This window comes from Merops nubicus, unplaced genomic scaffold, assembly GCF_000691845.1.
Source record: "Merops nubicus isolate BGI_N331 unplaced genomic scaffold, ASM69184v1 scaffold4102, whole genome shotgun sequence".
NCBI lineage: Eukaryota > Metazoa > Chordata > Aves > Coraciiformes > Meropidae > Merops > Merops nubicus.
The window spans coordinates 3405-30977 of record NW_008594096.1 but is presented as its reverse complement, the minus strand read 5'-3'; the positions used below and the strand labels follow the sequence as shown (position 1 = coordinate 30977).

General features: G+C 41.8%; 1 protein-coding gene across 1 annotated transcript in view; it reads right to left on the bottom strand.

The window, feature by feature from the left end:
- Nucleotides 1–29: 29 nt before the first annotated feature.
- Nucleotides 30–27573, bottom strand: part of BARX2 (BARX homeobox 2) — a 30942-nt gene continuing 3398 nt past the window's right edge. The window contains exons 2-4 of the mRNA XM_008935617.1: nucleotides 3744–4041; nucleotides 1335–1419; nucleotides 30–299 (exon numbers count right to left, since the gene is read on the bottom strand). Coding sequence (XP_008933865.1) covers nucleotides 48–299; nucleotides 1335–1419; nucleotides 3744–4041 — 635 coding nt within the window. The 3' untranslated portion in view covers nucleotides 30–47. The remainder of the gene's footprint in view (nucleotides 300–1334; nucleotides 1420–3743; nucleotides 4042–27573) is intronic.

The window sequence follows — 27573 nt, the reverse complement described above, 5'->3', positions numbered from 1 at the left end:
TTTTTTTGCTTATTTTTCTCCCCCCCACCCCCTTCTTTCTTCCCCTTTTAACTTAATGGTGTAGTCTCCTCTGAGGAGGGTTCTGGTATATGTTCTGGAGACTCCTCTGTCTCCAAAGAGACTTCTGACTTATCCTCTGTCAGTTTAGGCTCCTCGGGAGCTTGAGATCCCTCCAGCTCCTGACTCTGAGCCTGGCTGTTCATTTTTTCTTCTGCTTCGATTTCCTCTGAGGTGGGAATGGAGTTTTTCTTTGGACGGCCTTTGGGCTTTGTTGGAGCTTCCTGTCCACCCTTCAGCACCTGGAAAGAAGAGATGTACTGTCAGCATCAGTCTGAGCTCTGCTGCTGTGAGACACCCTTTAGTAAAGGATGAGACTTGGGTTTGACCTCAAAGTTAACTCATTACTTGGTCTGCATTCATGGAAAATCATCACTACAAAGAGAAGATTTTATGTAGAATGTTGTGTGAGTGTTTTCTTTATTCAAAGCCCCACTAAAAGCAGCCAAACTACAGCCACTGTTTTCTCTCACTGCTTTCCTCCAGCCTCTCTGCCTTCTAGTATAGCCTTTGTTTTTATATTTCTGGTAACACTTCTGTTAAAATACAAGAGACCCCTCTCATCCAAGGAAAAGACAAGTCTGTTCCTACATCTAACTCCCTCTCCTTTCACACTGTTACTACAGCAACAAGACACTTTGAACCAAAGATCTGTTTCAAAGCTAATCCCACATTTGTTGTAAGTGGCAGTAACTTCTGAAGCCATCGCATATATTCACTCAAAAATACAATCCAGAACTGTATCTCCTCTCCCAGATCAGAACCCACACACATCTCCAGTGGAGAACGTCACAGCAACGTGGTTCCCACCAGGATTTATCAGACAGTTGTCCTTTCTAAAATCATTTTAACCAGAAAAGGGCCACAAAACTCAAAGTAAGTGAAAGAGGCCAAAGGAAGATATGAAAAGCAAGAATTAATTATCTCTCAAGACAGCATTGGTTTCCATGGAGCAATACAATTTTTGTCTATGCACATAACCAACCCCACAAGCATTAAGATCACAGCAATGTCAAATTAAAAAAAAAGGAGATACTTTGGTTCTTCCCCCAACTCTGTTCTCATTTCTTTCATCCCTTTGCTTTTTATCCTTTCTGCTGCCTATGGTCCCCTCTAGCCCACCACATATGCTGCAGCATGGAAATTTTTTTAAAAGAGTATGTTTCTGTGAAAAATTAACAGAACAAAATTTTCTATAGACAGACACAGGTCTACACTCAGCTTCCAAATTTTTTCTTTTAAAATCAGTTTTTAAGGACCAGCAACAAACCACTTACCATTTTTTTCCACTTCATCCTACGGTTCTGGTACCACGTCTTCACCTGGAGCTGAGTCAGCCCCAGTGACTGGGCCAAGTCAAGCCTGGGAGACAAAACAAACATTGAAATCAGTTTGCAGAGGACAAGAAGAGCTCAGATGCCAGGGGTGGCCCATCCAACACTGGAAGAGCTCACAACAACGGGACCACCAGCAAAGATGGCTATTTGTCTCTCTAATCTGTTGTTTTGAGAAACAGTCAGACAGGAGTGGTGAATTCTGTGAATTTAGTCTGTGGAGATAGATGTGTTTATGGAAGGAGTAATAATATTTAGGTGTTTGCAAGCTACCCCTTCTCTTTTCTGCTTTGTGACCACTGAAGCTGTTTCAGTGCTGCTCTTCCTATCACATTTCTTCTTCACTACCTACTCAATAAGGACATTTTATCATTTCTCACGGAGTAGTAGTACATCTAATCTTTTAATTTTTTATGCATTCTGCTATTCTAGGCAACTTAGGCTTCTAGATGAATTTATTATTTGTGTGTTTAGCTTAAGGGTATGCGTGGCAGACAGCTCATAATCCCAATTCATCCTCCACAGATCTCCAACCTGTGCAAGTTCATCTGAAACCATTCATTATTTCTATATTAAAACCCAGGATATGAAGCAAACACAGCTCCAAGTAACTCTTTATCCTTCCCCACGGCCAACAGCACCACGTGTCTGGCAGTTTTGCAATGGCACTGCACAACCAACAGAGCTGGAAACGCTCAACAACGCTGGGCAAGTACCCCACAGAGTCCCACAAGTCCCACAGGTGGGCCAGCTCAAACTCAAAGACACATTCCAAGGTGTTCTGGATGGTGAGAACTTTTTGGCAAATATTTTCCTTGCGTTTGGATGGGGAAAACACATTTGTCAAAGCCAAGTTTTTCACAGTAAAACTTTTGTTTTGGCTGGCTGCAGGGGCAATCAGACTAACTCTTACATTTACAAGCAACTACATACCCTACATCAGCTCTCTGCTCCGACTCACGCCCATGGATTCATGCTCTTCCCACTTTGGATTCATTCTAAATCTACAGACTTGGTTTGCCTGCTGCCTACACCACCACATAATGTCTGCAAGACATCCCCTTGATTGAAAGATACCCTTACTGCCATTTGAAAAGCAGAATTTGAAAAGCAGAGGCATGATCCTGCCACACTGTACACCCTCACTACTAATAAACCAGCTGCAGCACTTGCTCTCCCAGTGGTACCATCTTGCATCCAGGCCAAAAGCTGCAGGAGGGAATGCAGATGGAAATCCTCTGCTTTGCCACCACCTTTCCAGCTACAAGCTGACAAACACTGCTTGACTAACTCCTCTCACCTTGATGTCTTACCACACTTTGATCACCTGCAAGCAGCCACCATCTCTTGCCACACACATGAGCGTTACCAGCGTCGCTTAGGAACCCAGGGAAACAAACAGAGGGGAGCTGATACATGGACAGGAATTGCTCAGCAGCCTCAAACATGTACAAAGCCCAGGAACAGTCACACCAGAAAATTAATTAACAGCCTCAAGTGCTCTATCAAGTGTCAACTATCTGGTGATGTGAAGCTGTGAGGAGTCAGTACAGGTGCATGAACAACTCTCAAACTGTATGAGAGAGCCTGAGCATGTCAGTGAAATCTGGTCTAGATGCAATCCTTGGCTTTAGTGACAGGCAGAGAGTGGAGAAAGCCCATCTTTAAAACCTATTTAAATAGTGGGACACTGCCATCTGTGGAGTTCAAGGTCTGCTGGACACTGCAAACCCTCTCTAGGTTTACAAACTTCATAGAAATTGGGCAGGTCTTTCTCACATAATTTAAATTTTCAAAGGAGGATTCAAAGCATTTAAAAAACCTAAAGCCTCTCCTTAGTTTGGTTTGTCCATTTGATAACAAAGAATCTCCAAGAACTTGTCTTCTCATTGAAGTGCTACCCAGGTTTGGTAGATGAAAGCTAGTTCAGCTGCCATCTGAAGCTACAGCCAACATCTCAGCTGCCATGGAGACACAGCCATCCACCATCAGATCCCAGGAGGAAACAGGCTCCATCTTTTGTCAAGTATGCAGCAAGAATGGGAAAGACACAGAGCCTTCTTCTCTGTCCCTCGCCTACCTTTGAGCCTGCCCACCTGCTAGCAAGCACATATATCACAGTTTGGCACTTCCATTGATATAATCTATACCCATCACCTTTGATCCCAAGAAAAGTTAGCTTTGAAATGGAATCTGGTTATCTGCCCATGTCCTCGGCCAACAGCAGAGGCATCTCTGTGGAGCCAGAAGGCAGCACCTTGGAGCCAGGGAGTATTCAGTATGGGAACAGCTGAGCAGAGATAGAGCAGCCCTTTTCCTCATTCCTCTTCCTACTCTAAGAGACCGACCTACCTGTCAGGGGTAGAGAGATACTTCTGCTTCTGGAACTTCTTCTCCAAGCCCATCAGCTGGAGCTCCGTGAAGATTGTCCTGCTCCGGCGCGGCTTTTTTAGCCGAGGGGTGGGCTGCTCTGCCTCCGACTCACTGCTGCCGTGGCTCTCGTGGGCAGGGGTCTCTGAGCTCGCAGTCCCCGAGGAGGTCTGGGCTGGCAGCACACGGGAGCTGGTGGCAGCTGGGATGAGGTGAGGGACCACAGAGGGTTGCCTGGTGATGACGGAGATGAGAGGATATGCCCTCAGAGAGGGGGACCCTGGCAGGGAAGGAAGCAGAGGTGGGTAAAGGCCGGTTCAGTGGCAGCATGTTTAAGTAATGGGGGCACTGGAGAGGGAAATACCTCTCGTGGCTTTCCCATTCACTTGTTAAATGACCACAAGCAACTCAGTTCCCCTCTCCAGACCTGTTTCTTCTCCCAGATTGCATGTGTTCAGCTCTCCTACCTGATGGATTCTATTATGGTTGAAAGAAGTAACAAAACAAGCAAACCAAAACAAATAAAATACTCTACTACTACTGGAAAACAAACAAAGCCTGTAATGTAGACAGGTATGCTTGCATACACTTCAAAAGAGGAATAAGATGACATGAACATTGAGTCCTCATGTGCATCTCCCCAGCACAGGGAAATAACAGCTTGCCTTTCAAATGCCACTGGGGTTTTGTTTGTTTGTTTGTTTTTTAAGGAGCTATTATAAACACAGCCTATTGAAGTAATCTAATTACTACAAGAGACTAAACTCAGCAAATTAGGAAGTCTGTCCCCATTCATGCAACTCTGCTCTTCAGACACTAGGAGAGGGTTCCCTTGAGATATTACCTAATGTCCCTTGAAAGGTGGCAGACGATGGAGTTCAAGACAATTCATCTCATCCTCTCATAGCTAAGTGGAAGAGTCAGACAAACCACACTTTCCTCCTTCACAGTCTATACTGACCCCACTGACTATCCAGGCAGATGAGGATGAACAGATCAGAAGCAGAGTTCTTCCCTGACTCTTACTCTACATCTTTTACCAACCAGTTGATACCAGCCCTAAAACACACACTACTTTTGCTCCAATCTTTCACATCAGGGCCAGTCTGGGATGACAAACCTAAACGTTCCCAAATACTAGAGAGGTTCTGAATCACACCAGGCCTTCTGGATTTACAGCTACAGACAGATTTCTGCTCAGCCTTAGCCCCAGGAAATCAAATGTTCCTTTAAAATTTGGGCAGTGAAACAGGGCCACATATGGGAAACATACCCTCATAGTATGATGGAACTCTACACAAACCTAGCAACCAACCTGGACAGTCCTGGGCTTTCCTGCTCCATACCCCAGTTTACTTCATTTGCAAAATGGAAACAATCTTCCTTACCTCCTTCACTGGTGGCAAAACATGGATTAAAGTTTAACATACAAAGAGTATTCTGAGATCTTCAGATAAAGGGGACTGTGGAAAGGAACATATTACACCAGCAGGTCTCATTGTGAAACTCTTAATATGAATCACCACTAATGAAAATAACAATCTGTAGACCTCAACAAGTCTGTTTCAGTGAGTAACTCATCACAGTGGAAGAAAGGAGTTGTCAGCCTGGCCTGCTGATGACCTGTATTCATTACCCACCTTCAAGTGAAGGGCTGTGATCACATCAAGCAGGTCCTAGGGAAGCTGCAGTGCACAGGGTACACCAAAGGATCCTGCAGCTTCTTGATCATCACTTCTCTCCACAACCACTGCAAGCTGTACAAAATCCAGCCACTGACAAAGCAAGCTTGGAAACTACCTTTTCTTTCTGTGGTTTTTTTTTCAGCTGAAGATTGTGCTGAACTACAGCATCACTAAGTAACCTGGCAGAAATTCCACCTTGATTTAGAACCTCAGTGGCTGTTCAAAGGTCATAAATTAGGACAGAGTGTGCCATCCTCCACTTTACACTACTCACTTTCCCCTCACTGATATTTATATACCATAAAGGCATGGGTCCAGTCTTACCATATACCCTTATCCTGCTGGTAGGGGGTCCTGGTTCAAACCATTCCATAACAGAGCTACTGCTCCCCTGCAAGCTCATTCTCCAAGCCTTATTTCACAGCCCAAGCCCCCACTCCTGTCCTTGCACATGGGTAGCTTTTGGCAACACATCCTCATTTAACTGATACTTTAACACTTGTATCCCTGCATTTTTCCATCAGGGCTCTCTATAAACTACAAGATTACTATGGAGTAATAAAACATCAGGGCTCAGAAACCCCTGCGAGGCTCCAAGTGACTGAAATCTCTGGACAAAAGCACTTTTACAAGGATCTCTCTTAAAGGGAGGTCAGCAAAAGGTATTTGATATCAGAGCAATCAGGGCTATTTGCTTTCCTGTATGGCACAGTGGCACCACAGGGGACTGCCTGGAGTGAAGGGAGCTCGCTACAATGGCCCCAGAGCTTAAGATCTGTCTCCATCAAACAGAGGAGAGTCCTTTCAGGCCATAATACTCAGGTAGGATCAGGAATAAAAGAACTGCTTTCCTCCTTGCAAGATCAGCAGGGAGAACTTGGCTACTTTTGAGAAGTGCTTGGCTATTAGAGAAGCAGAAAGACACTGGAGCTGTTCAGGGCCACATTTTCAAGTGCTGAGCACCTGAACGAGGGGATACATGATGGAAAACATTCAGCAGCCAGCAGCTGTGACCTGGCCAAATGCTCAGAAAAGTTCAGCACATGCTTATTTCTGGTGCCCATGTCAGGACACTTATTTACTTATGGTACTTCTGAAACTGCTGCTTATATTCTGTGCAAGTAGTGGTTTGCAACTGCCGAGTTGCTTTGAGCACCAGGTGGTGAACAGATTTGTGAAGCTGTTAACACCAAGTGTCTTATATTTGTTTGTCGTTTGTGCTCACAACAGAAGCCTTTGTTTATGGTTTGTCACCAGCAGTTGCTGCTTTTAGAAACCATTGTAAATAATGAAAGCATCTGCTGATGTTCAGCCCAGCTGTAGGCAAAGACTTCTCAGCTTTCTGCCCTCAGCCTAAGGAGGACACAAGATGGTTAGGGCCCAGAGTAGGGACATCACTTAGAGAAAGATGCAGAGTTCAAGGCTGTGGATACTCTGCAAGGGAAAACTGCTGCCCAGAAAGTAGGCAATGCTTTAGCAGCCAACTCTCCTTGGAGATGGAGTAAAGCAGTAATAGTTGGTCTTTACGTTGCACTAGTTAGCTTGTAGATCACAGAAGAAAAAAGCCTAAGTGCAGAGTCCTGTTCTGGATCTGGTTATCCCAAAGTTCAAATGTAGCTGAAGCTGAGCCAGTCCATTGTCTCTAGGTACCCTGACTCCCCTTAAACCATCTGTAGAGTTCTTACCCTGACAAAGCCTCCACTCCCAAACACTACGAAATCTGAGGCTAGATCTAAATTTCACATCCCCCAGGGTTCAAAGGTATTTCTAGACTGATAGTTTATTGTAAGAACGGAATAATTTCTTAATCTTCAACAAATTAAATGCTGGCAAGCAGCTCTTGTCTGCTCAGCACTGTTGTGACATGCTCTGTCTCCCAGGATGGGAAGGAATGGAAATGAAGCACTCCTTTCTGTACAGCTCCTTGCAGAGCAGTTCCAGCTGAGTGCATATGTTCCTGCATTGCTCTTCGAGCACCTCTTCCAATCCACCCCTCTTTTGCACTTGAAAACCAAAAAGCAGCCCACAAAGTCCAGAAAATAAGGAATTAGTTTGCTGCCCTAGCAACACATCTTAAGTGGTTTATTGTTTCCATCTAGAACAATCAGTGGGCAGCATGGGAGTGGTACTTAAGCAACAGTAGTTTTTCTGTAGTTGTTTTGTAAGCATTTGAATAGTCTCAATTTCAAGCCTCCAGAAAGCTCTTCTTTCTATCCATCTCCATAATGCTAACATCTGGCCACTCAGCTGCTAAAACTAACCAAGAGCTAAAAATAAAAAGGAGACTGGATCTGCCGAGTGTTTTCTAAGGATCTGAAAACATTTTGCTTTGCTATTTAAAATCAGGCCGTGTTGGCAGCTGCTGCACAGGGAATAACAGATCTTCCCCTTGCATAACACACTGACCACACCAGCTTGAAGTGAGTTGGCTTACTCAAGCCATGCTGGTCTAGAAGCACCCTGGACTCCTCTCTCCTAATTACATGGAAAATATTTGTCCTAGCAATCTAAGGTATCCAAAGCCTTCTCCTTCTCACTTGGTTTTTCTGCATTAACACCAAGAAGGACAGAGAAATCATCCCATTTTCTCCAGTATGTTTCAGTCAGGAATGTCAGTTTTTACTAGCCCAAAGAAGCCAATATCCTAAGTGTAAATCTTTAGCACATCACTCTTTTACTCCCTCTTATCCCAGGTGTGAGCACAAGGGATAAAGCAGCAAAGACTCAGGCCCCAGAGCTTGACAGGGTGAGGACAACACTTGCCAACAGACCAACCTGAAATCATGTCTTATCTGCTGGGACACTTCTTCTCTTATGACCACCAGATATGATACAGTAGTGAGAGCACCACTATACCACAGCACCATGCAAAAGTTTGAATTAAAAAGAAATACTTTAAACAAATCTTTCCCCCTTCCCCTTCCTCCCTGGATTACTTTCAAGCCTGGCAGACACAGACTAGAGGGAAAAGGGAAAGCACTAATTAATTGCACTGTTTGACTGCCGGCAATGGCAGAACAGTTTTCCTCCTAGGCAAACTCAGCTAATTCTGTTTTGGAAAGAAAGAAAAAGGAAGGAAAGATTTATGGATCAGCTCCTCTTGGCAGGTCAGCCCTGCTTGGAGGCAGAAAGAAATCTCTCTTCGAATGGGCTGCAGTGAAAGGTAAATAATAAAAGAAAATGAACTTACGACTCAGGAAGGTCTATAAATCTGCCATCTCCTGAGTGTCAAAACAGAAAGGGAAGCAGAAAGGAATTGAGTTCATTCAGGAAAGAGCTTCACTTCACTGAAGGAGCAGGCAGCCTACTGACAAGAAGCAACAGCAAACCCTGAGTGAAGCAGGGAATGCAAAAGAAGCAAGACATTGGGAGTAACTTGAACCACACACGGCTTGTTTAGCAGGGAGGGTGTTAGATCTCCTTTTTGCATCACAGATCCCCAAAAGCTGAGATTTCCCAGCCACTGCATTCCCAAGGATCTTAGCTGAGCTTTACCACCGGAGATGAGTATGAACCTGGTACAATCCAAAAACTTAACATGGCCCAGGAGCCTGCTGGTTAAAGACAACAGCCAAATACCTGCTGTGTACCCCAGGACACAGGATGTCCTCTCAGGTCAGTGTGGGCAGAGCTAGCCAGGAGGCTGACCTAACATGACCTTAGACAAGGGTTGTGCTCCTTCAGCTTAGCTTCCCAAGCCAGTAAGTACCACACTGACCTGCAGCATCCATCAGAAATCCCAGTGGGATGAAAAGCTTGTCCTTGTCAGCAGAGCTGTACCCTCCCAAGTTCCCCACTACTACACACCTCCACAGAGAGATCCCTTCATTTTTACAGGCACGGCCATACCAAAATCTCACTTATTTGCAACTGCATTATCCAATAACACAAAAAACCTTAATCCAATCTCTAAATTCAAAAACTGCATTCATCTACTCATAACAGTTTTCCTTAAACTCTGCTTTATGATTATTAATTATTAGAATCATGGAATCACTTTGGTTATAAGAGACTTTTAAGATCACACAGTCCAACTGCTAGAAAGTGCTGCCAGGTCACCACTGAACTATGCCCCTCAGCACTACAGGACTGTTCAAACCCTCCAGGGCTGGGGACTCCACCACTGCCCTGGGCAGCCTGGTCCAGTGCTTGACAACACTTTCTGAGAAGAAATTTTTCCTGGAAAATAGCTAGAAAACCTGCACACAATCCTCAGACACTTTTCAAGTGCCATACTTCAACTCCATCCTCAGATCTTTCTGTGGCTATTACGTATTAAATAGTAATTCTGGAACTGGGAATGCTTGAGAATGCTCCTTATTGCCTTTCTTCTTCTGCAGCATCTCAGCACCTAAGAGCTCAGTCAGCTAACTCAGAGTTAGCACTGTTCTAAGAGAGGAAATTTGTCTGGTTTTGTTTTTTCTGCTTGCTCTCTTTTTTTGATAGTTATATTGGAAATGAGTTGTAGCTAAGCAAGAGCTAAAGTCTCAGCACATGAGAAGAGGTGAAGGGCACTTCTGAGACATTTTAAAAGCTTCCAAAAATAGTCCCAAATCTCGGTCCAAACACACAGAGCCAAAATTTCCATGGGAATCATGAGTGTCACAGAGGCTACAGGAAAGAAGAGAAGTCAACTCTGAAAATCAATCCTGAATGTTAAGTACAGAGCTGGAGCACGAAGAGACTCTGGTGATGTTCCAAAATAGCATGTAATGAGGTCCCTCAGAGCAAAGTCTGACTGCTCATCATCAAAGACTGCAGGTACAGTTCACACCATATTCTATTTCAACTACTACTAGCCTGACAAGGACCATGAGTCTTCCAAAAATTGACTGTGACTCGGCTACACAGCAAAGAGTCTGCTGGGCAGCAAATTGTTTCTGTGCTTTGGGGAGACCTAACTGATGTCCACAACAAAATGTCCATCAGCTTCAGTGGACCCAGGATTTCACCTGCACGTGTCCACTAGAGACAGAAAGGAAATTAAAATTAGTGCAGCTAGTTTTAGCATAGCTAAAATGATGCTTTTTTTGAGCCTCCTGACTGAAGTCCAGTTCTTCAGGAGTCTATACCTGTGACGAGTCAAGCATAAGTGGGGGGAAAAAATGGCACCTTATCAAAATGGTACTTTTTGACACCAATTTCTTAGGTGGGGAGAAATTAGGGCTCATTCAGGAGTCCTGTTTTACCTTCGCTAGACACATTAGAGAACAGTCCTTCTGTTCAATCACTTGTTTTTACTTTTAGGGAGTGGGTTTTCAGCTAAATCAGTTGCAAACAACCACTGAGGTCTGTAAATTAACTGTTAGGATACTGAATACAGCCTATCAGAGCTAGAAAGTGTTCTCCAAAGCATCCCTCATCAGTCACTGGTACCTGCTACCAGTCCAGCTACCCAGGGGTGGGCAGAACTGGACAGAAGCTTCAGCCACCCTTCCCCAACCTGTGGGCACTTAGAGTTGTGGTGGAGTTTAGCCCAGTTTCCAAGCCACAGATGAAATTACCTCAGCACTTGAAGCTGTGAAATCCAGGTTTTCAAGCCTGGCCCCATTAGCAATTTATCAACATAATGTTTCAGTGTAAGTTCTGCATAATAACAGTAATTAATAAGTTTGAAAGCATCTGAGGCATGTGTGCCATAGCCTTCAGAAAAATTAACCAGAGAGATAATTAATCCTTATTTGATAATGACATTTGATATTTATATTGTGGTTTTTTACACTTTTAAGGCACTGTACACATAGTAAGTAATTGGCTTTGAACAACTGATGAATCCGAGAGCCTTCCCTGAACAAGAACTTGTTTCACTCCCTGCTGCTGCAGGTAGACTGGATGTGGGGCAAGTATCTATCTTAAAAGACAATCCAAAAATTCACCCACAGCATCAGTGTCTGCAGGGATGCCAGGTCCCTGAAGGATGACAGCAGGGTTCCTCCAGCAGGGCTGGCAATAGCCACTATAACAAGCTGACTTTGTTCAAGGCCATAGTGGGAGGGGATGAGCTAGGAATGTATGCTGAACCCAGAGTCAAAGGACCTGGTTGCACTGCTATCCTGGGGCTAGCTGCTGCACTGCCACTTGCTGTTATCACAGGAAAACTGCTGAATTTCTTCTCAATTGCTGGAAAGATATAAGCAAGCAGCACCTGGGTGCTTGAAGGTTGTTCTTGCACACTGCAGCCTTTCTTCTAGGCTGTCTATCAAACAAGGGAGTGTGCCAGGACCTTGTCAGATCCTCAGTGAAGAAGAAAATTTCTACATAAAGATTTTTTTTTTAAAGAAAAAGCATGTAAGGAAACAATTTGGCCAGCCCTCAAAAAATCCTTTGTAGCAAATGTAATAGGACCCTGCCTTAATTGGTGGAGAATGAATCAGAAGGACAGGCACCACTTTTTTATTTTGAATTATTCTGCTCCATGCATTCAAAGGGCAGCCTTTTGGAGGGGACACACCCCCAACCCTTGATTCAAATGTACACTTCAGGCAAACTAAGCGTGGCTCAGAGAGGTCCTGCTCTTTGAGGCTACCAAAAAGTGATTCTGTTTGAAACCACTCATCTTTAGCAGATAACCCCTTTAAATCCCTTTCCCCTACCCAGTGGGAAAGGAGGTGCTCTGAACCCAAGCAGATCTCTCCTATGAGCCCATATGGGCCCAAGGCCATCATGACTGCAAACAGCTCCAAATGGAGGGGGGGTTTGGACATAAACTCCATCCCAGCCCCTTACTGTTTGGACTCTGAGGGAGTTTTAAGAACAGGCCACATTAGTCACAGAGACATAAACATAAGCATAAATAAACATCTCCATAAACAACAGTGCTCAGATGGTGCAGGAGTTATTGGGATATAAGCCACCAGCTCATTTGCCATATCTGTATCAAGGGACACTTAGAGCTTCAAACTGATGTTGGCTTAATGGAGCCATTCTTTTGAATGGTGCAGGAGTTATTGGGATATAAGCCACCAGCTCATTTGCCATATCTGTATCAAGGGACACTTTGGCTCCATTAAACCAACATCAGTTTGAAGCTCTTTCTTTTGAACTAAGTGAATTCTTAAATACTAAAATTCTTGAATACTAACTCAATTCTTGGCTGTTAAATACTTCAGCCAAGTATCTCCTCCATTCCTGAGAAGACTCAGCTCTAGAACTCATCACCCCCTGGACCCAGATGTAGCAAGCAAAGTAGCCAAGCAACTACAGAATCAAAGAGTTAGAAGGAACAAATTTCCAGGCAGTCTCCAGTCTCATCTATTAGGGGTGAAGAAATACAGCACCAAGGCAACACAACTCTCAGGGTGTCTAAGCTTAAATTGCAACAAATTTCTGGTTTTACTGATGACAACCAGATGACCAGACATCTTGGGACACTGAGGAGAAACGTAGGAGGCCAAATCCAATCCTCTGTCCAGATGTTGTCACCGGTCAAGTAGCAAGATTTGGACTTAAATCGAGGAACAGCTCATCAGAGCTGAGAGGGTACAGTCTAATGGAAGGCTAAGTCACGTTCTGTTCTTTACACTGCTCCCTAAGTATCTCCTACTGGCCACCATCCAAGATACAAGTCTATATGGACTTTGGACTGACATCTTATAACCATTCCTATACCCTTACACATCTGATAAATAAATCTGCCTCCTCTCATGATTTCACAGTTTCTGTCCAAGTTCAAATGCATCATGTCATGCATGCATAAATCAATTGGTGCTTTACTTCCTGCTCTAAGTATTATCACAACATCCATAAGCAAACACTAGCCTTGGACAGCTGACTAGCTGTGCACACAAAAGCACTCTTCAGGTTTCTCAAGCCCACCCTTCTGTAAGCTCCAGCAAAACTCTTGCCATAAATATCACAACCTCTTAAGTTTCCAGCTTCTAAAACATTCTGGTGAGTGACACGTGGGAAGAGAGTTCAATTGTTTCTAAACACCAGACTCTAAATTCTGCCCCATGGATCTTTGGGAAAATGCTTTTTTCTTTTTGGGAGAATAGTAGATGAGTGTTTAAAATACACAGACAACCCCCACTCTTTTCCTCCACACTGGAATGAAAAGGGGACTTCAGCAAGTACCCATGTTAACCTGAAAGAGAACTGCCACATCTTTAGCAAAGTCTCTGCCTCTGAGAACTGCAGCTTATCATCTCAAGGGTTGCTTTATTCATAATCTTGCCCCCATCAGGACACATTTAGCAGAGAGGTTGATCTCTCTGAGCCACATCTATGAGTCTGTGATCTTCCATCTACCTCAATCAAGAGAAAACTCATCTCTGTTTCCTCTATGGTTGAAAATAAACTCTGTGGATGATTTGGCTGAACAGCTGCACAAACAATGCAGTTTAGAAGGATGCAAATGATACGTGAGCAGGTTTTGTTCACAGCCTGTCTATTCTTTGTGTTTGCCTATTAGGTCATAGATCTTAGCCTAGCTCTTGTGGCTGAGGTAAGAAGGAGAGAGATACCCAGGGAATAAAAAGTTAAGCATAATACACATCACAGTATTATTCCAGGAAGGTGAAACCCTATTACCAGAAGCTATAGCAACTTGGAATAAGCATTTCCTCCAAACCTGATCTTCTTGGTTGAATAATCTGACAAATGTCACAGCTTCTATGGCACAAAGGCACAAGACATAGCTATTTTTAATCCCTCCACTTAACAACACACCCATGTCACCCCATGACTTGAATCTTAACTCAAAGAGACCAAACCAAGGACAACTAAGCTTTCACTTCTGGATGGGGAAAAAAACCCCAACCAATACAACAGACAAATTACCTGTTTGTAGGAACCTTGCATTGCAAACCATTCTGTAACACTACTAAAAATCAGGGCTGGCAACTTCATTGCCCATGTAGCTACCTTGACTCAAGGACTGTCTATGTTATATAAAATCAATCATGAGCTGAAGATGTTGCAAGAACCCTCAGGCTTCATCACTGCCTCCACCTGCAGCCACGACACTCCAGCATGGACAGGGGGAGGCAGGATGCTCACAGGGGTCACACCCCCAGTCTCCAGGCAAGCTGACATTCCACCTGCTTCAACATCTGAAGGGACAGATGACACCAGCTAGATTTACAATATCTGAGACCCAGCCCATGCATTTCAGGGAGGGTGGTATTTAATTTGAGTTTTTTTTTCAGCTGAAGGACAAAACAAGTTTTGCTTCCATTGAAATTCATCTAATGTCAAAAAGCAAGCTGAAAAATGTCTCAGGAATGGACATTCTCAAAATGGGCACACCCAGAAGTAATTCCATGAGAAAAAAATTCAACCTCAGAGCTGTGAAACACTTTAGAGGCTTTTGTTTCAGAACAGCAATGACAAGGTTTCCCCAGCTACCAGGCTGCCTACACTACAGCACTGGTAGAAGGATAAGCCAGAAATTCCAGCTGGTGAGCTCTGGCTGTCCCTGTCTCCAAGGATTATGAGCCCTCACTCATGTCAGACATTAGTGTGCTGGTTTTTTTTCTGTTGTGATAGGAAGTCAGCCATGGCATTGCTGTTTTCACATCTCCAGACAAGTACAGATTAGATTTAGGGTGGAGACAGGCCCTAATTAATCATAAGGGATTGAACTAGTTTTCTACAGTGCTCAAATTCTGCTGGCTTTAACTGTGAATTAATGCCACCAAGGAGAGAGACACTAGAACATTTGTTTCCAGTAGATCTGATTTAGAACAACAAACACACCACTAGAAATGCTCTGGTCAAGGGATCCAGATGGGACACTCTCCCTCACCCCAAGGTTTGTAGGACTTAGAGTCAAAGCTTTGGTTTCTCCTGTGGCACCCATCTCTAAGGAATGCAGCATCACCATGTTCCACAGGTATGCCTCTGACTAGATAATCTCATTTAAATATCAATCATAAAAGCCAAAACACAAAAAAACCCCAATGCAGCCTGCATGTGTGGGGGTACAGTTTCCACCAGGATTAGAAACAACTCCAGACTGACAGGAATATTGTCTCATTCCCACTGACTTTATCTACTCTCACCTGCCCCATGAAGGGCCCAAAGAACAAAGGCCTGTTGACTTAGATGTAGATTTGGGGGAAAGAGGACTTCAGACATAGTGTTTCCAGCCCTGTCACTGCCTCATGTACATTCTCAGCCTGGGCCCTGAATCTCATTAGAATTCTGTTTTCCTCCACATGCAAAATGAGGATGACAATATCTCCACACAAGATTGTTGTACAGTCTGGAATGAACTCAAAAGGAAGCCACATGGACAGGCAGAGATGTTATTATCTCACCTTAATAGATTGAGACTTCTCTTTTGTGTCATATGATTATGAAATCTCTTCATGTGCCATTAATATACATGTTAATATTGAAGCAATGCATGAATCCTGCTGTTGTGCAATCAGCAACAGCTCCACAGGAACTCCTCCAATAACAGGCACTTATGCAGTATGTGGTTTTTTCAAAGCAAAGTAACTTTTTTCAACCTTTTTTCCCCCCCTTTTTTTCAGGTTCCTTCAAGTTCCAAATGAAGAAAGATATTCTGCCAAAGATCACCTGTGGTTGCCCATTTTCATGTGATCTAAGTAAGTCTGCAGAGAATGTTTTTTGTATTTCCCAAATATAGCCTCTGTATTCAGACCACCACAAACACTCCTCCACCACCTCCTTTACACATGCAAAACACCACAGTACAGGGGAAAAAAGTTCAACCGAAACCAAAACAAAATAGGAAACTTATAATCTGACACAAGAATTGGCTCAAAGTAAAGATTCCAAATTTAGTACTTTATTAAAACTAAATTAATAATCCAAAGACAGTTTAAGACATTTGAATAGCTTGTCCCTTCCAAAGTTTCAGACTGATAACACATTCCTAATACTTTCCAACTTGGAGGGAACAAAACAAGAATCTCTGAAGAAAAAGAAAAAACCTGTATTAAAAATGGTAACGTGTTCAAAGACAACCCACAAGAGGCAAAAAAAGGTGGATCATCTGAATTATTTTCTCTTCCTTGTGGCTCACCTTTCATTAAATTGAGAATAAAATATACAAATAGACATTGACATCTCGTTTCCAGTACTGCTTGGGTGAGGAGAGCAAATAAAAATAAATGGCTTCTACAATAAGACACATCATCCATCATCAGCCTGTAAAACAGTCATTAATCACAGAAGGAACCTGCTTATTACGGGTATTCAAGCACTGGCAATACAAATGCTTATAAAACAGGGGCTCCTTTCATAATTCCCTGCCCTTGTCTCTCAATAGTTTAGAGGATTAACCCTTTTACAGGGAGGGATGGGCAAACTGGTTTTGCCTAATTCCAGACCAACCTGACGTCACGGGTTCGAAAGTTCGACTTGAACTCAAATATTATCAGATGCAGTTTGTGCCGAGGGGAGAGCAAGAAAGCTCAAGGGGACAAAAAGGAAGGAAGACAGTGAAAGTGGAAATAATAAAAAAAAAACCCAACAGTTGTGTCTTAACACCTACCTTCAGGTGATTTCTTCCCTCCTACAGACTTTTGTGGTGGGAAAAAAAATGCACAGACTTTATTTGTACTTAGTGCTCATGAAAAGCACAGTGAAGCACACAGTCCCCACAGACCATGTTACTTTGGGCTTCTCCCACATTTCTTAGCACAGAATTTTACAGTATTTTGCCCAAGCGTGTAATGAACCATTAGATTCCCTTAATGGGAAGGAAAGATGACACGTGCAGCAAGCATTTAACTGGCTCCACATCATGTGGCAAGTCAAGGACAAAGCCAAGGAGAGATGGCCAAGCCACCAACCATCCCCTTCAAAGCTCTCAGCTACTCCATGGGCCCTGCAAAAATCAAATTCCACTCAGTTATTCCTATTCCCAGCAGTGGCATGTCCCAGGATGCCACCTAAGTTGATGTCCAGCAAAAAATGTGAACGTATTTGCAGTCCAGAGTAATTCCTTTTTTTCTACACACGCAAAATTTCTATTGACTTCAAGGAGTAAATAAGAATTGGGGAAAGGGAAAATCAAGACAAAAAATGTGAACGTATTTGCAGTCCAAAGTAATTCCTTTTTTTCTACACACCCAAAATTTCTATTGATTTCAAGGAGTAAATAAGAAGTGGGGAAAGGGAAAATCAAGGGGTATTGAGAAAATCAATATTTGGACATAACCTGCGATATATAAAGGGTTAAATTAGAGTTTAAAATACAATCCTTACTATTACATAAATACTATTTAATGATTGTTGTAAAAAATGAGACATCTAGAGTTTAAAATACAATCCTTACTATTATATAAATGCTATTTAATGATTGTTGTAAAAAATGAAGAATGAAGTAAATTCTTGTGGAGAGAAACTGGATGAAGTATGTGTTTTAATTTTCTCACAAAGTACAAACTGGCTTCAGTTTAACCAGAGGCAGTAATTTTTCAAACACTTAAATTAACTTTGTCATCAACTAGACAAACACTTCAGTATCAAGTACTGGAGGCAAATGACCCACAACTGGCTTCAGGCAAAACAAACATTTTGAGAAGACAAATTAATAGTCCACCACATTTTAAGCCACACTAAAGCCATGCACCAGGTACTGGAAAGAAACACTTAAGTTCCTTCTGTATGGATTTTTCAGTTAATTAACAAAGCAGCAGCAGGCAGCAGCAGCTATTCCATTGTAACTTCCCTCATATGTACAAAATACTCAGTGACTACCTTGTAAGCAAGACTGTTTTCAGGGCAAGATGGGCTATGTCCTAGCAATTTAACTTCCCTCATATGTACAAAATACTCAGTGACTAGGCTACATCCTGGCAAATCATCAGCAAAAAAAGTTCAAATCACAGCAGATGTACTCAGAAATTCAGTACCAGCTTTGCTTACTAAGTATGGGGAGTTTTCTCAAGATACTTCCCCCTAAATGAAAAGTTTCTCTTCAACTAAAGTTGCCATCAAGGCAGCATGATGTACCAAAGCTTTTTCAGTATCCCTCTCTGCCCAAAAGGATCTTCCACCCCTTAATTTACTACAGGCACATACTTCAGGACAGAGAGAAATACAATCAAGCAGGTAAACCCATTATTATTGCTTTTTGAAAGGTAATACCAAAGTTAGGATCACTGGTGAGTTAGTATGAGTCAAACAAATCATGTCCAGGCTGTACTACGCACTACCTGTGACTAGCTAATGGTAATGTCAGTTTTAAGTAGCTGTCAACTGATTTTAATGCATTTTTACAAGTTGCAACATGATTAACTGTGCATGTTACAAAGGGAGAAATAAGGCACGTATCACAGAAATCAATTTTTTCAAGCTTTGAAGCCACAGCTGGTCGACTCTAGCTACCAAGTTATCTGCATTGCTTTCATGGCTGTGTCTTTGTTTTTACTGATGGGAAAGAAAACAGGTAGTATTTTTTTCCTAGGTTGATCATGTGCCATAAGTCCTCTATCAATGTTTATTGTGATTGTATTCCTTTTTCCCAATTAACAGTGCTGGATGGGTGTCACTTTTACCCTTCTCTGAAGGGCAGAAATTTCCATTTCATAACTGCAAGCTCTTTAGAAAGTATTAGTGGTAGCTATTAATTGATCCTGCTGTTCATGGAAATGTATGGAAAACAGAAAATGATTAAGAAAAAGGCAAAACCACCACGAAAACTGTGACAGCAGAGAAGAAAAGGAAATAATTTGCTGAACCAAGTTTGCCAGACTAAAACCAAAGTCCATTTAGTCAGCTAGACACCCCAACACCTCTGTGCTAGCTGTGCATGCAAATCCACCTTCTTCCTTTCCACCCATTGCTCATTTTTCATCCTTTCACTGCTCTGCAAGCATCCAGCATCTCCATCCGCCTCAAAGACCTTTCCCAGAGCCAGAGGGATGTTGTGACCTTAGTGAAAACCAGGATTGGGCCCTATCTTTCATTTTAAACACAGCTGCTTACGAAGGCAGAACACAAACCAGACCAACTACAAACCCCTCCAGCGCTTGGCATTGGCTGGGAGATCATCTGTCTGTGGGGACAGATTTAGTTCCCTCAGAGGGACAGGAATGACTCCAGTTAGCAGTCCCTGTTGTCAGCAGCTCGCCATGTCCCACGCTAGTGACAGATCTTCAGGGATGGCACTTGCTAAAACCTCCTGGGACAGCCCACCCCATCCAACAAATGCAAGCTGGGGAACCCTGTGCCTGCCAGCTCTGAGCTGCTCCAAACAGCCAGAGATGGTGGAAAAGGGACAGTGAGGAGAAACGCAGGGGACAGAATGAAAGAGATCAATCCCAAATTTATTAAAACAAAATAAATACGTAAAATGTCTTAAAGCAGGCTTGAGAATAACCATTTAAAAGATAATCTCCCTGATTTTCTGAAAACACCACCACGTGGTGTTAAACTTCAATGTATTTATAAATCCATCTTTTTATCGTGTAGGTGATTTCTTTTAAAATGCTCTTTCAGATGCTATACTTTGTTCATCTGAGACAAAGATGAATATCCACAGCTATTACAGTTCTGACATTAGCCCAGGCAAAAGTTTTCAGGTTTACGAGCTGATACTTAACACAAGTAAGAAGTAAGCTCTCTAAATCCTGGCAATTAGATGAAACAACATCAGGATTTCTACCAGCTCTTTTCTGTAATCTTTGCCATCTCTTCTCGTGCAATCTCTAACCAGCTAGTCACTGGTGGAGTGAAATACTTCAACAGTACCAGTTGCTGGAACTTCTCTTCACAACAGACAGGTGCTGTAGGGGTTAGGCACCAGTCTACGAGGTCACTGGCTCTCAGCCACAAGAAAAAGGGGTTCATTAGAGCTGTAAAAGTAAAACACCATCAGGCTGGGATTTTGTAAATGCTTCTGTTTTAATGTAATTTAAGTGTTAAACTACCTTATAATAATGTGCTCTTAAATGTTTACACTTAAGACATTAATTGAATTTGACTTATTTTGGCCCTGGTCCAACTATGATTTAATTGACTTCAGTGGGAGTTGGATGGGACTATATGTAATTCTAACTAAAAAAATCTTTCAATTGTTCATCACTCATTTCACCAAACTCCTTCCCTTCATTTATGATGGCTCTGTAATTTACTGAAACAGGGTGAAACCAACCCTTCTAACTTCTGGCCTGGCTTCCTGTCCCTCAGTAGAGACTTTCACTACTAAACTGCATCTGCTTGAAGGAAAGCAAAAGAGTACAAAGAAGAGCAGCTGGCAGAGATCCAAACTGCCTAGTACTGTCCTTTGCTGTTACAGAAAACTCCAAGTATCAGCCCCTCCACTATTTAGTCACCACAGGAACAAACTGAACTGTTAGCAAAGCTGTCAAGGGAAGGTTTTGAACAAAACAGACAGAAGGGTGAAGGAAAATGTATTCATGTAAATGTTTTGTGCCCACAAAAAAAAAAAACAACATTTGCTTGATCTCACCATTGTATTGCATCAATAATTATGGTACTTGCTTCTATTTCAGGGAAACCTTTCATATTTTTCCTCATCAAGCCACATGAATAAAAGCAAGCTAGAGCACTCAGCACTCCTAAAGACATCTGAAGTTATGCAGTTATTACATACATGATACACAATCATGTATGTAATGTAGATACTTTCCATCAGAATGTACCACCAATAGTTTTGCTTCAAAAATGACAGAATAATCTGTTACAGAACACCCTACTTAAGTAACCACAAGCATATCACACACATTTCTGTGTCTGGTAAAAGAAAAAGATGCTTTTATTAAGGCTCAACCCTTATACAACAGTGGTTTGATTTTTAATGTCTAAATGTAGGCAGCTGTACATTAGGTGTGGCAATAGGTACCTGTACATGCTAAGGGACAGGGACCTGCTCTTGCCCCAACATTAGTTCTGAAGACATCTATTAAAATTTAATTCAACCCCTGTAAGGTGAAATCCCAGTTAAAAAAAAAAAAAAAAATAATTGAAAACCACCCTTTAATAATAATTAATATAAATATCCAAAGCTAAATGCTGAGTCAAGTGTTTAAAGATGACTTGATGACTACACCAAAAACTCTTATTCTGAAGAAAAACCACAAAATGAGTAACAAGATGATCTGGGTTACAGGGCAAATCCAAAAGCTTCCAAATCAAAGCCTTCTTTGCATAAGTAGTCCTGTTGAAGTTACCTACATAACTACATGAGTAAAAACCACTGGTATGCTACAGAACTTTAAAGATAAGACCTGAATGCACACATCCAAACACATTTTAAGGTCACTGTGAGGTTGTTGCTCTGAATCTCAGAAAAAAAGAGCATACGTCATTGCTAAATTTCTGTCACTGCATTTTCAAAGGGAGCTTTAGTTTTGTTATATAGAAAGTTCAGGAAAACTGTTCTCCTCCTTCCTTCAAAGAAAGAAGTGTGGGGTTTGGGTTTTGTTTTGTTTTGTTTTTTTAACAGAAAATTTTTTTAAAACCCAGATTGTCTGAGAGCTCTTAAAGGTAGAGTTCTTTCAGGTTTTGTTTTAGATAGATCCCAAATATTCTAGAAATAATTACAGCCCAAACCATATTTTTATAAAGATCTTGTACAGTGAAAAGTCTGTACTTTCACACTCACATACGCCAGGACATTCTCCTAGAAAATGTCTTGCTGTTTTTACTGGAAGTCACTTCTCCTTACTGAACTACATGTATTTATGCTCTACAAAAATGCCACCTAAGAGGTATGTACAGACCCGTTAAAAAAGTTAATTAATTGTGAAGGCTTTGTGTGGGTTTTCTGTGTGTTTTTTTTATGTTTGGGGTTTTTTTAATAAGGAAGAGATACTGGGCTGCTATTATCTCTGCTATAATCTCTCTATATTTCTGAAGAAGTCATTAAAGATGCTTCTTTGGGAATTTCATGTCACTCAAGAGTTAGAAGCATCTCTGCTAGTCTCCCACAGTGCCAGGAATACAAGAAACAGCAGATAACTCAGGGGGAGAAATCCACCTCAAATATTTCTCTGAACTACAATGAGACTTCATGATTTAACTTCCTTTTATAAAAAAAAAACAAAACAACCACAAACACAACAAAAACACCCAACCAATTTACAATACAGAAAGTAACTTTATTGCTTCACTTAATGTTTCATATATAAAAAGGAAAGTGTTAGAAAGTTCCATTTCAGTCTTTAGAAGATACATTTGCAGTATTTATTGCAGATAAAATATTCTCTCATCTGATTTCCACCCCTACCCTGCACTTCTTAACCTTTTAACTTGCCAAAAAACATCTAAGCCCTTTTGCCTCACTCAGAACTAAGAAGGACAACTGATTATTTCTTCTACCTACCAACAATGCAAACAATCAATTTTCCCTCAATACTCGTAGTAATTTTGTTCTTCACTGAGGGCATGGAAGTGACTTACAGTCAAAAAAGCAGAGATTTCTTTCAATCACCCAAACCTGCTTACAACACTCCAGCAGCATTAAATCCTTCCTGAGGGTGGAACAATGCTCCCATCGACACTGCCAAGGTGATGATACACCAAGCTGTCTTTCACCATACTCTTAGCAGGAAAAATGTAAAGCTCTACAGAAGTAAATACAAGGCAAAATAAGATGTCTCCTTAGCTCCTGCTCTGCCCCCTGTGATCTGGCAAGTTGACTGGGAGCTTCACACAATTCAGTCCAAAACAGCCTTTACTTCGTTTTCTCCAGCTTGCCCAGTGAAGATTCCTGTCCTTGCTCACACCAAGCTGGTACTGAAGGCAGCAGTTCTGAGGGACATTTATTCCACTAGACATCTGCTTTTCCTGCATTCTCCATAAGCAAGTTGCATCACAGAATCACAGAATGTCAGGGGTTGGAAGGGACCTCCAGAGATCATCGAGTCCAACCCCCTGCCAGAGCAGGACCATCTAGTCTGGGGCAGGTCACACAGGAACCCATCCAGATGGGTTTTAGAAGTCTCCAAGGCAGGAGACTCCACAACCTCCCTGGGGAGCCTGTCCCAGTGCTCTGGAACCCTCACAGTCAAGAAGTTCTTCCTCATGTTGAGGTGGAACTTCTTGTGCTCCAGCTTGCGACCATTGCCCCGTGTCCTATTGCAGGGCATAAGTGAGAAGAGGTTGTCCCTTCCTTCCTGACACCCAGCCTGCATATTTATACACATTAATTAGATCCCCCCTCAGTCTTCTCTTCTCCAGACTAAACAGCCCCAGGTCTCTCAGCCTCTCCACATACAGCAGGCGTTCCAGTTCCCCAATCATCCTCGTGGCCCCCACTGGACTCTCTGGAGTAGATCTCTGTCCCTCTTGAAATGGGGAGCCCAGAACTGGACACAATATCCAGGTGACTGAAGGGAAGTCATAAAAACAGTCACAACAACTTGTGAGCTGTGGCAGTAGGTCTGCACTGTGCAGTGTCTACACTAAAGATACACTTTACAAATTTAAACCTAAACCAGTGTGTAGATGGATTGAAACTGCTCCAGTGCAAGCAGTGAGGTATTAGAAAATCAGGTATAGGTGTCAATTTTCCCAGCAGAATACCATATTCATTAATAGCTCCTATTAAAAGCATTCCTCCACAGGGTTTATTCATGCTTAACCACAACACTGATGACTTCCCACAGGAGGTTTTACTGCAATTGCTGGGGTGTCATTTTCGGTTTTGTTCCATGTAGCTTTGCCTTTCATTAATTTTATTCACTATTAACTGTATGGAGATACAGACAGCAAAATTCAACATCTATTCTAAATTTTTTAATATCTATCACTGAAGCTTCTTTAGAATGAGCAGGGAAACTTGTCTCTAAGCGAGACCTGTTTTCAAATTCAGATTCTGATCTGGCTTTGCTTTGAAATACCACATCTAATACTAGGTATAATCTGACAGAGAAAACTCAGACTCTTCGGAGTATATAGTTACCACCCAGGCCATTATTATCCCTCATATGCTACTTTTTGGCATTTCTGAACTACGTTTTCTACTAAATCAAAAACATGTAAAAAACAAGGCGGACATCCCGAAAAAACACCAAGCTCTTTAAGATTATGTCTTGTGCCCAATCTTCAGCATCACAGATGAATTCACTTTCAAGTCCATAGCACTTGCCCAGTTGACCTTTGCTGATAAGCTGGTCTTCAGGGCGATCACTACAGAAAGACTTTCTTACAGGGCTAAAATAGATGGGGAGTTATTTGGCTGACAGTTTTGAGAAAACTCAGACTTTGCCCAAGGTTGCAACCAATTCTGACTTTTCTAGGTTTGCAGAGGAGCACTCCAAGACAGCAGTGTAAAGGATCTGTATGCAGTAACATTAACTCTGAATTATCTTACATTGAAAATACTGGAACATGTACTGGAAATACTGGAACTGAAAACAGTGGAACAAAAAACCTCCAGAAGGAACACTCTTGCATTAATAGATTTCCTTTGTCATTTTGCCTTGATTTTTTTTTGCTATTAAATTACAGAACTATATTGATCTTATTAAACTAAACCCCAAAACCATCAGGAGTTTATAAGAGGTTTTTTTTTCCTTTTGTTTGCACAAATAATCAGGAAAAACCCAAACAGTATTGCAGCAATGTAGATTTCCACACAGGGACACTTGGAGCTCTGCAATTTCAGTTGGCACCTATTACTCCCTGCTGCTGTATAAACAAGCACATACACTTTGGCTCGCTTCCCTCAACAGCTACATTTTGGGACACAGGTCTTTAATGGACCTCATGAGTCATGGAGTCCCAGCTCCTGCCTTCTCAGGCACACATATAAGACCATCCAGGCCTCCCAAGCACCCACCTCACACGACAAAAGACCAAAATTTTCCAACACCATGTAATAGCGACTGGGATGCTGGGGGACAGCAGCTCAACCCCAGGTGAAGATATATGGGGCTGACAGGAGGCTGGGCACGCTCAGGTTCGAGTTAGCATCACATAAATTCTACCCACAACTTTGTATCTGCTTTATTTAACAGGATTAATCCAGCTGTTATGTTTCAGATAACGTGCTTTGAATGGATGGCATCTCATTTTTCCCCACTCTGGGACACACGCTGCATGGATTCCTTTTCCCTTTCCCACAGTGCCCCTGCTTTCCCCCAGGAACTCCGTAACAGGATCTGTGCAATTTAAAGAAAAAGGTTCAGCAAGCATTTGAGCAAAAGAAATGGCTTCTACCCTGATTTTAAATAATGTCCCAGAGCAAATTCAAACCTTTCCTACATCAAGGCCTCTTTGAAGAAAATGAGAAGGAATCTCGTTGTGAGGTCACACCTAAAAACTGAGCTGTTTTAAGATGCAATAAATCTACTTTCTCACCATGGCTTCCTAAAAAGGCTGATGAGACTGACTGAAGACCAGAAAAACCAAAGCTCACATTATATTGCACAAGTAATGATTCCCCACAGGGCCCTGTGGCCGCAGGTATCGCTTAGTTTAATTTAAAAAAAATATCAAAGATAGCAGGAGAATGATGGCTCAAAACAACTCCTTTGGGATAAGCAGTTCCCAATTTCATCCTAAAATAAAACAGAAGACAGACAAAAGAACCGGAAAAAAAAAAAATTCAAGATTTGAATCATTCTATACTAAATACCTGCCTACCTTAAAACCCCAACTGCACGCACACTGAACAAGGTCTCATCCTCAAAAAAAACCAAAAAAACAAAAACCACCAAATGCCCAAACAAAAAGACAACCACCAAAACAAAAATCCCAATAATAATTTCATCATTATTAGCATTCTTGAAAGGCAACTTGTTCCATGGACTAGCAGAGTAGTAAATTTCCAAAACTGTATAAACAAGATGAGAAAATTAGAGGTACGTCCGCTTGCAGAAGTTGTGGCCTTTTTAAAGATACGTAGAGCAGCACAATCCCCTTGAACACAATTTCCTTGACACAAGTGTAAATATTTTTATATCAAAGTAGCTAATTCTCTCAGAAGACAAATAAAACCACAGGGATGTGAGGCATCTTGTGCCTGTGGAGCTACACTCACGCAGAGCTGTTCCAGTACAGTGACTGGAGCTGACAGAGAAGCAGTGCAGTCCTACCTGAGATATGCACTAGTAAAAATCCCTGGGGTAGAATGGAAATAAGTTACACTTCTGCTCACTGGGATTTAAATCACAAATCACTCAGATACTTCCAAATTTGATTTTTTTTTTTTTATGAGCTCTGAAATAGCTCCTGGTAGAAATGAACACACCAGCACAGACTATAAAGAATTTGTACTGCCAACTTTGCTAAAATAGGCCAAAGACACTGAAAGCTCTCTGGAAAGAGGCAATGCAATTCTTTTTCATTCAGTCATCTCAATACCTTTGGATAGTCTAGAAAAGACATGCAAGGCCAATATTACCAATTATTAACACCCATCACAAATTCCACTACTGCCAGGGATAACACACAACTCCCCAACACACACAACACCTCGCCCATGACCGCCCTGGCTTTTATTTTTCATGTGATTTTAGTTACTTTGATAAATATGAAGCATTTCCATTTTGACCTCAACACAGTACACTAACAAAATCCTTTATCATACCCAGAACTACAAATATTGCAACTGGATTTAAATGTATTTATGACTAAAGCAAGATTTAAAAAATCCAGGAAAGAAACCAGAATCGGTATAAACTCACAAATATTTTCAACTGTCAAATTGAAGCATTATATAAAGAATTTGAAAAGTGATTCCTATAGCACTTCACTCACTCAACAAGCAACCTTCAGAAACCACTCTAACAAACCAAGCACAATATATACATTTACGCTGCCATTGTTACTTACACAAATTAGATATAACATATGAAAAGCCAATAGAAATAGAGATATCATGAAACAAAATCATGTTTTGACTAAGTGACCACAACCCAAAAAAAAAAAAGTAATAAATCTTTGAAGTATTAACCATATGTGAAAATGCTTCTGGTTTAAGTTGTTTGGGTTTTTTTTTAAATCATAGTGGCTCTGAACCTGGGCTGACGTTCTGTTAGATTCACTACAAGTACAGCATTATGTATTGTGGCATTTATTGAGCCAAATACACATTCATACATCAAATTTTAAGCTAACGGTGTATCCTTTTTACAGGGAATTGCCTTTTTCTTTCCAAAGAACATTTCAACTGGGGGCTTGTTCGCAACGGGAATCTCCCCAGAGAGGTCAGTGAGCTCTGCCTATGAACTTCTGAA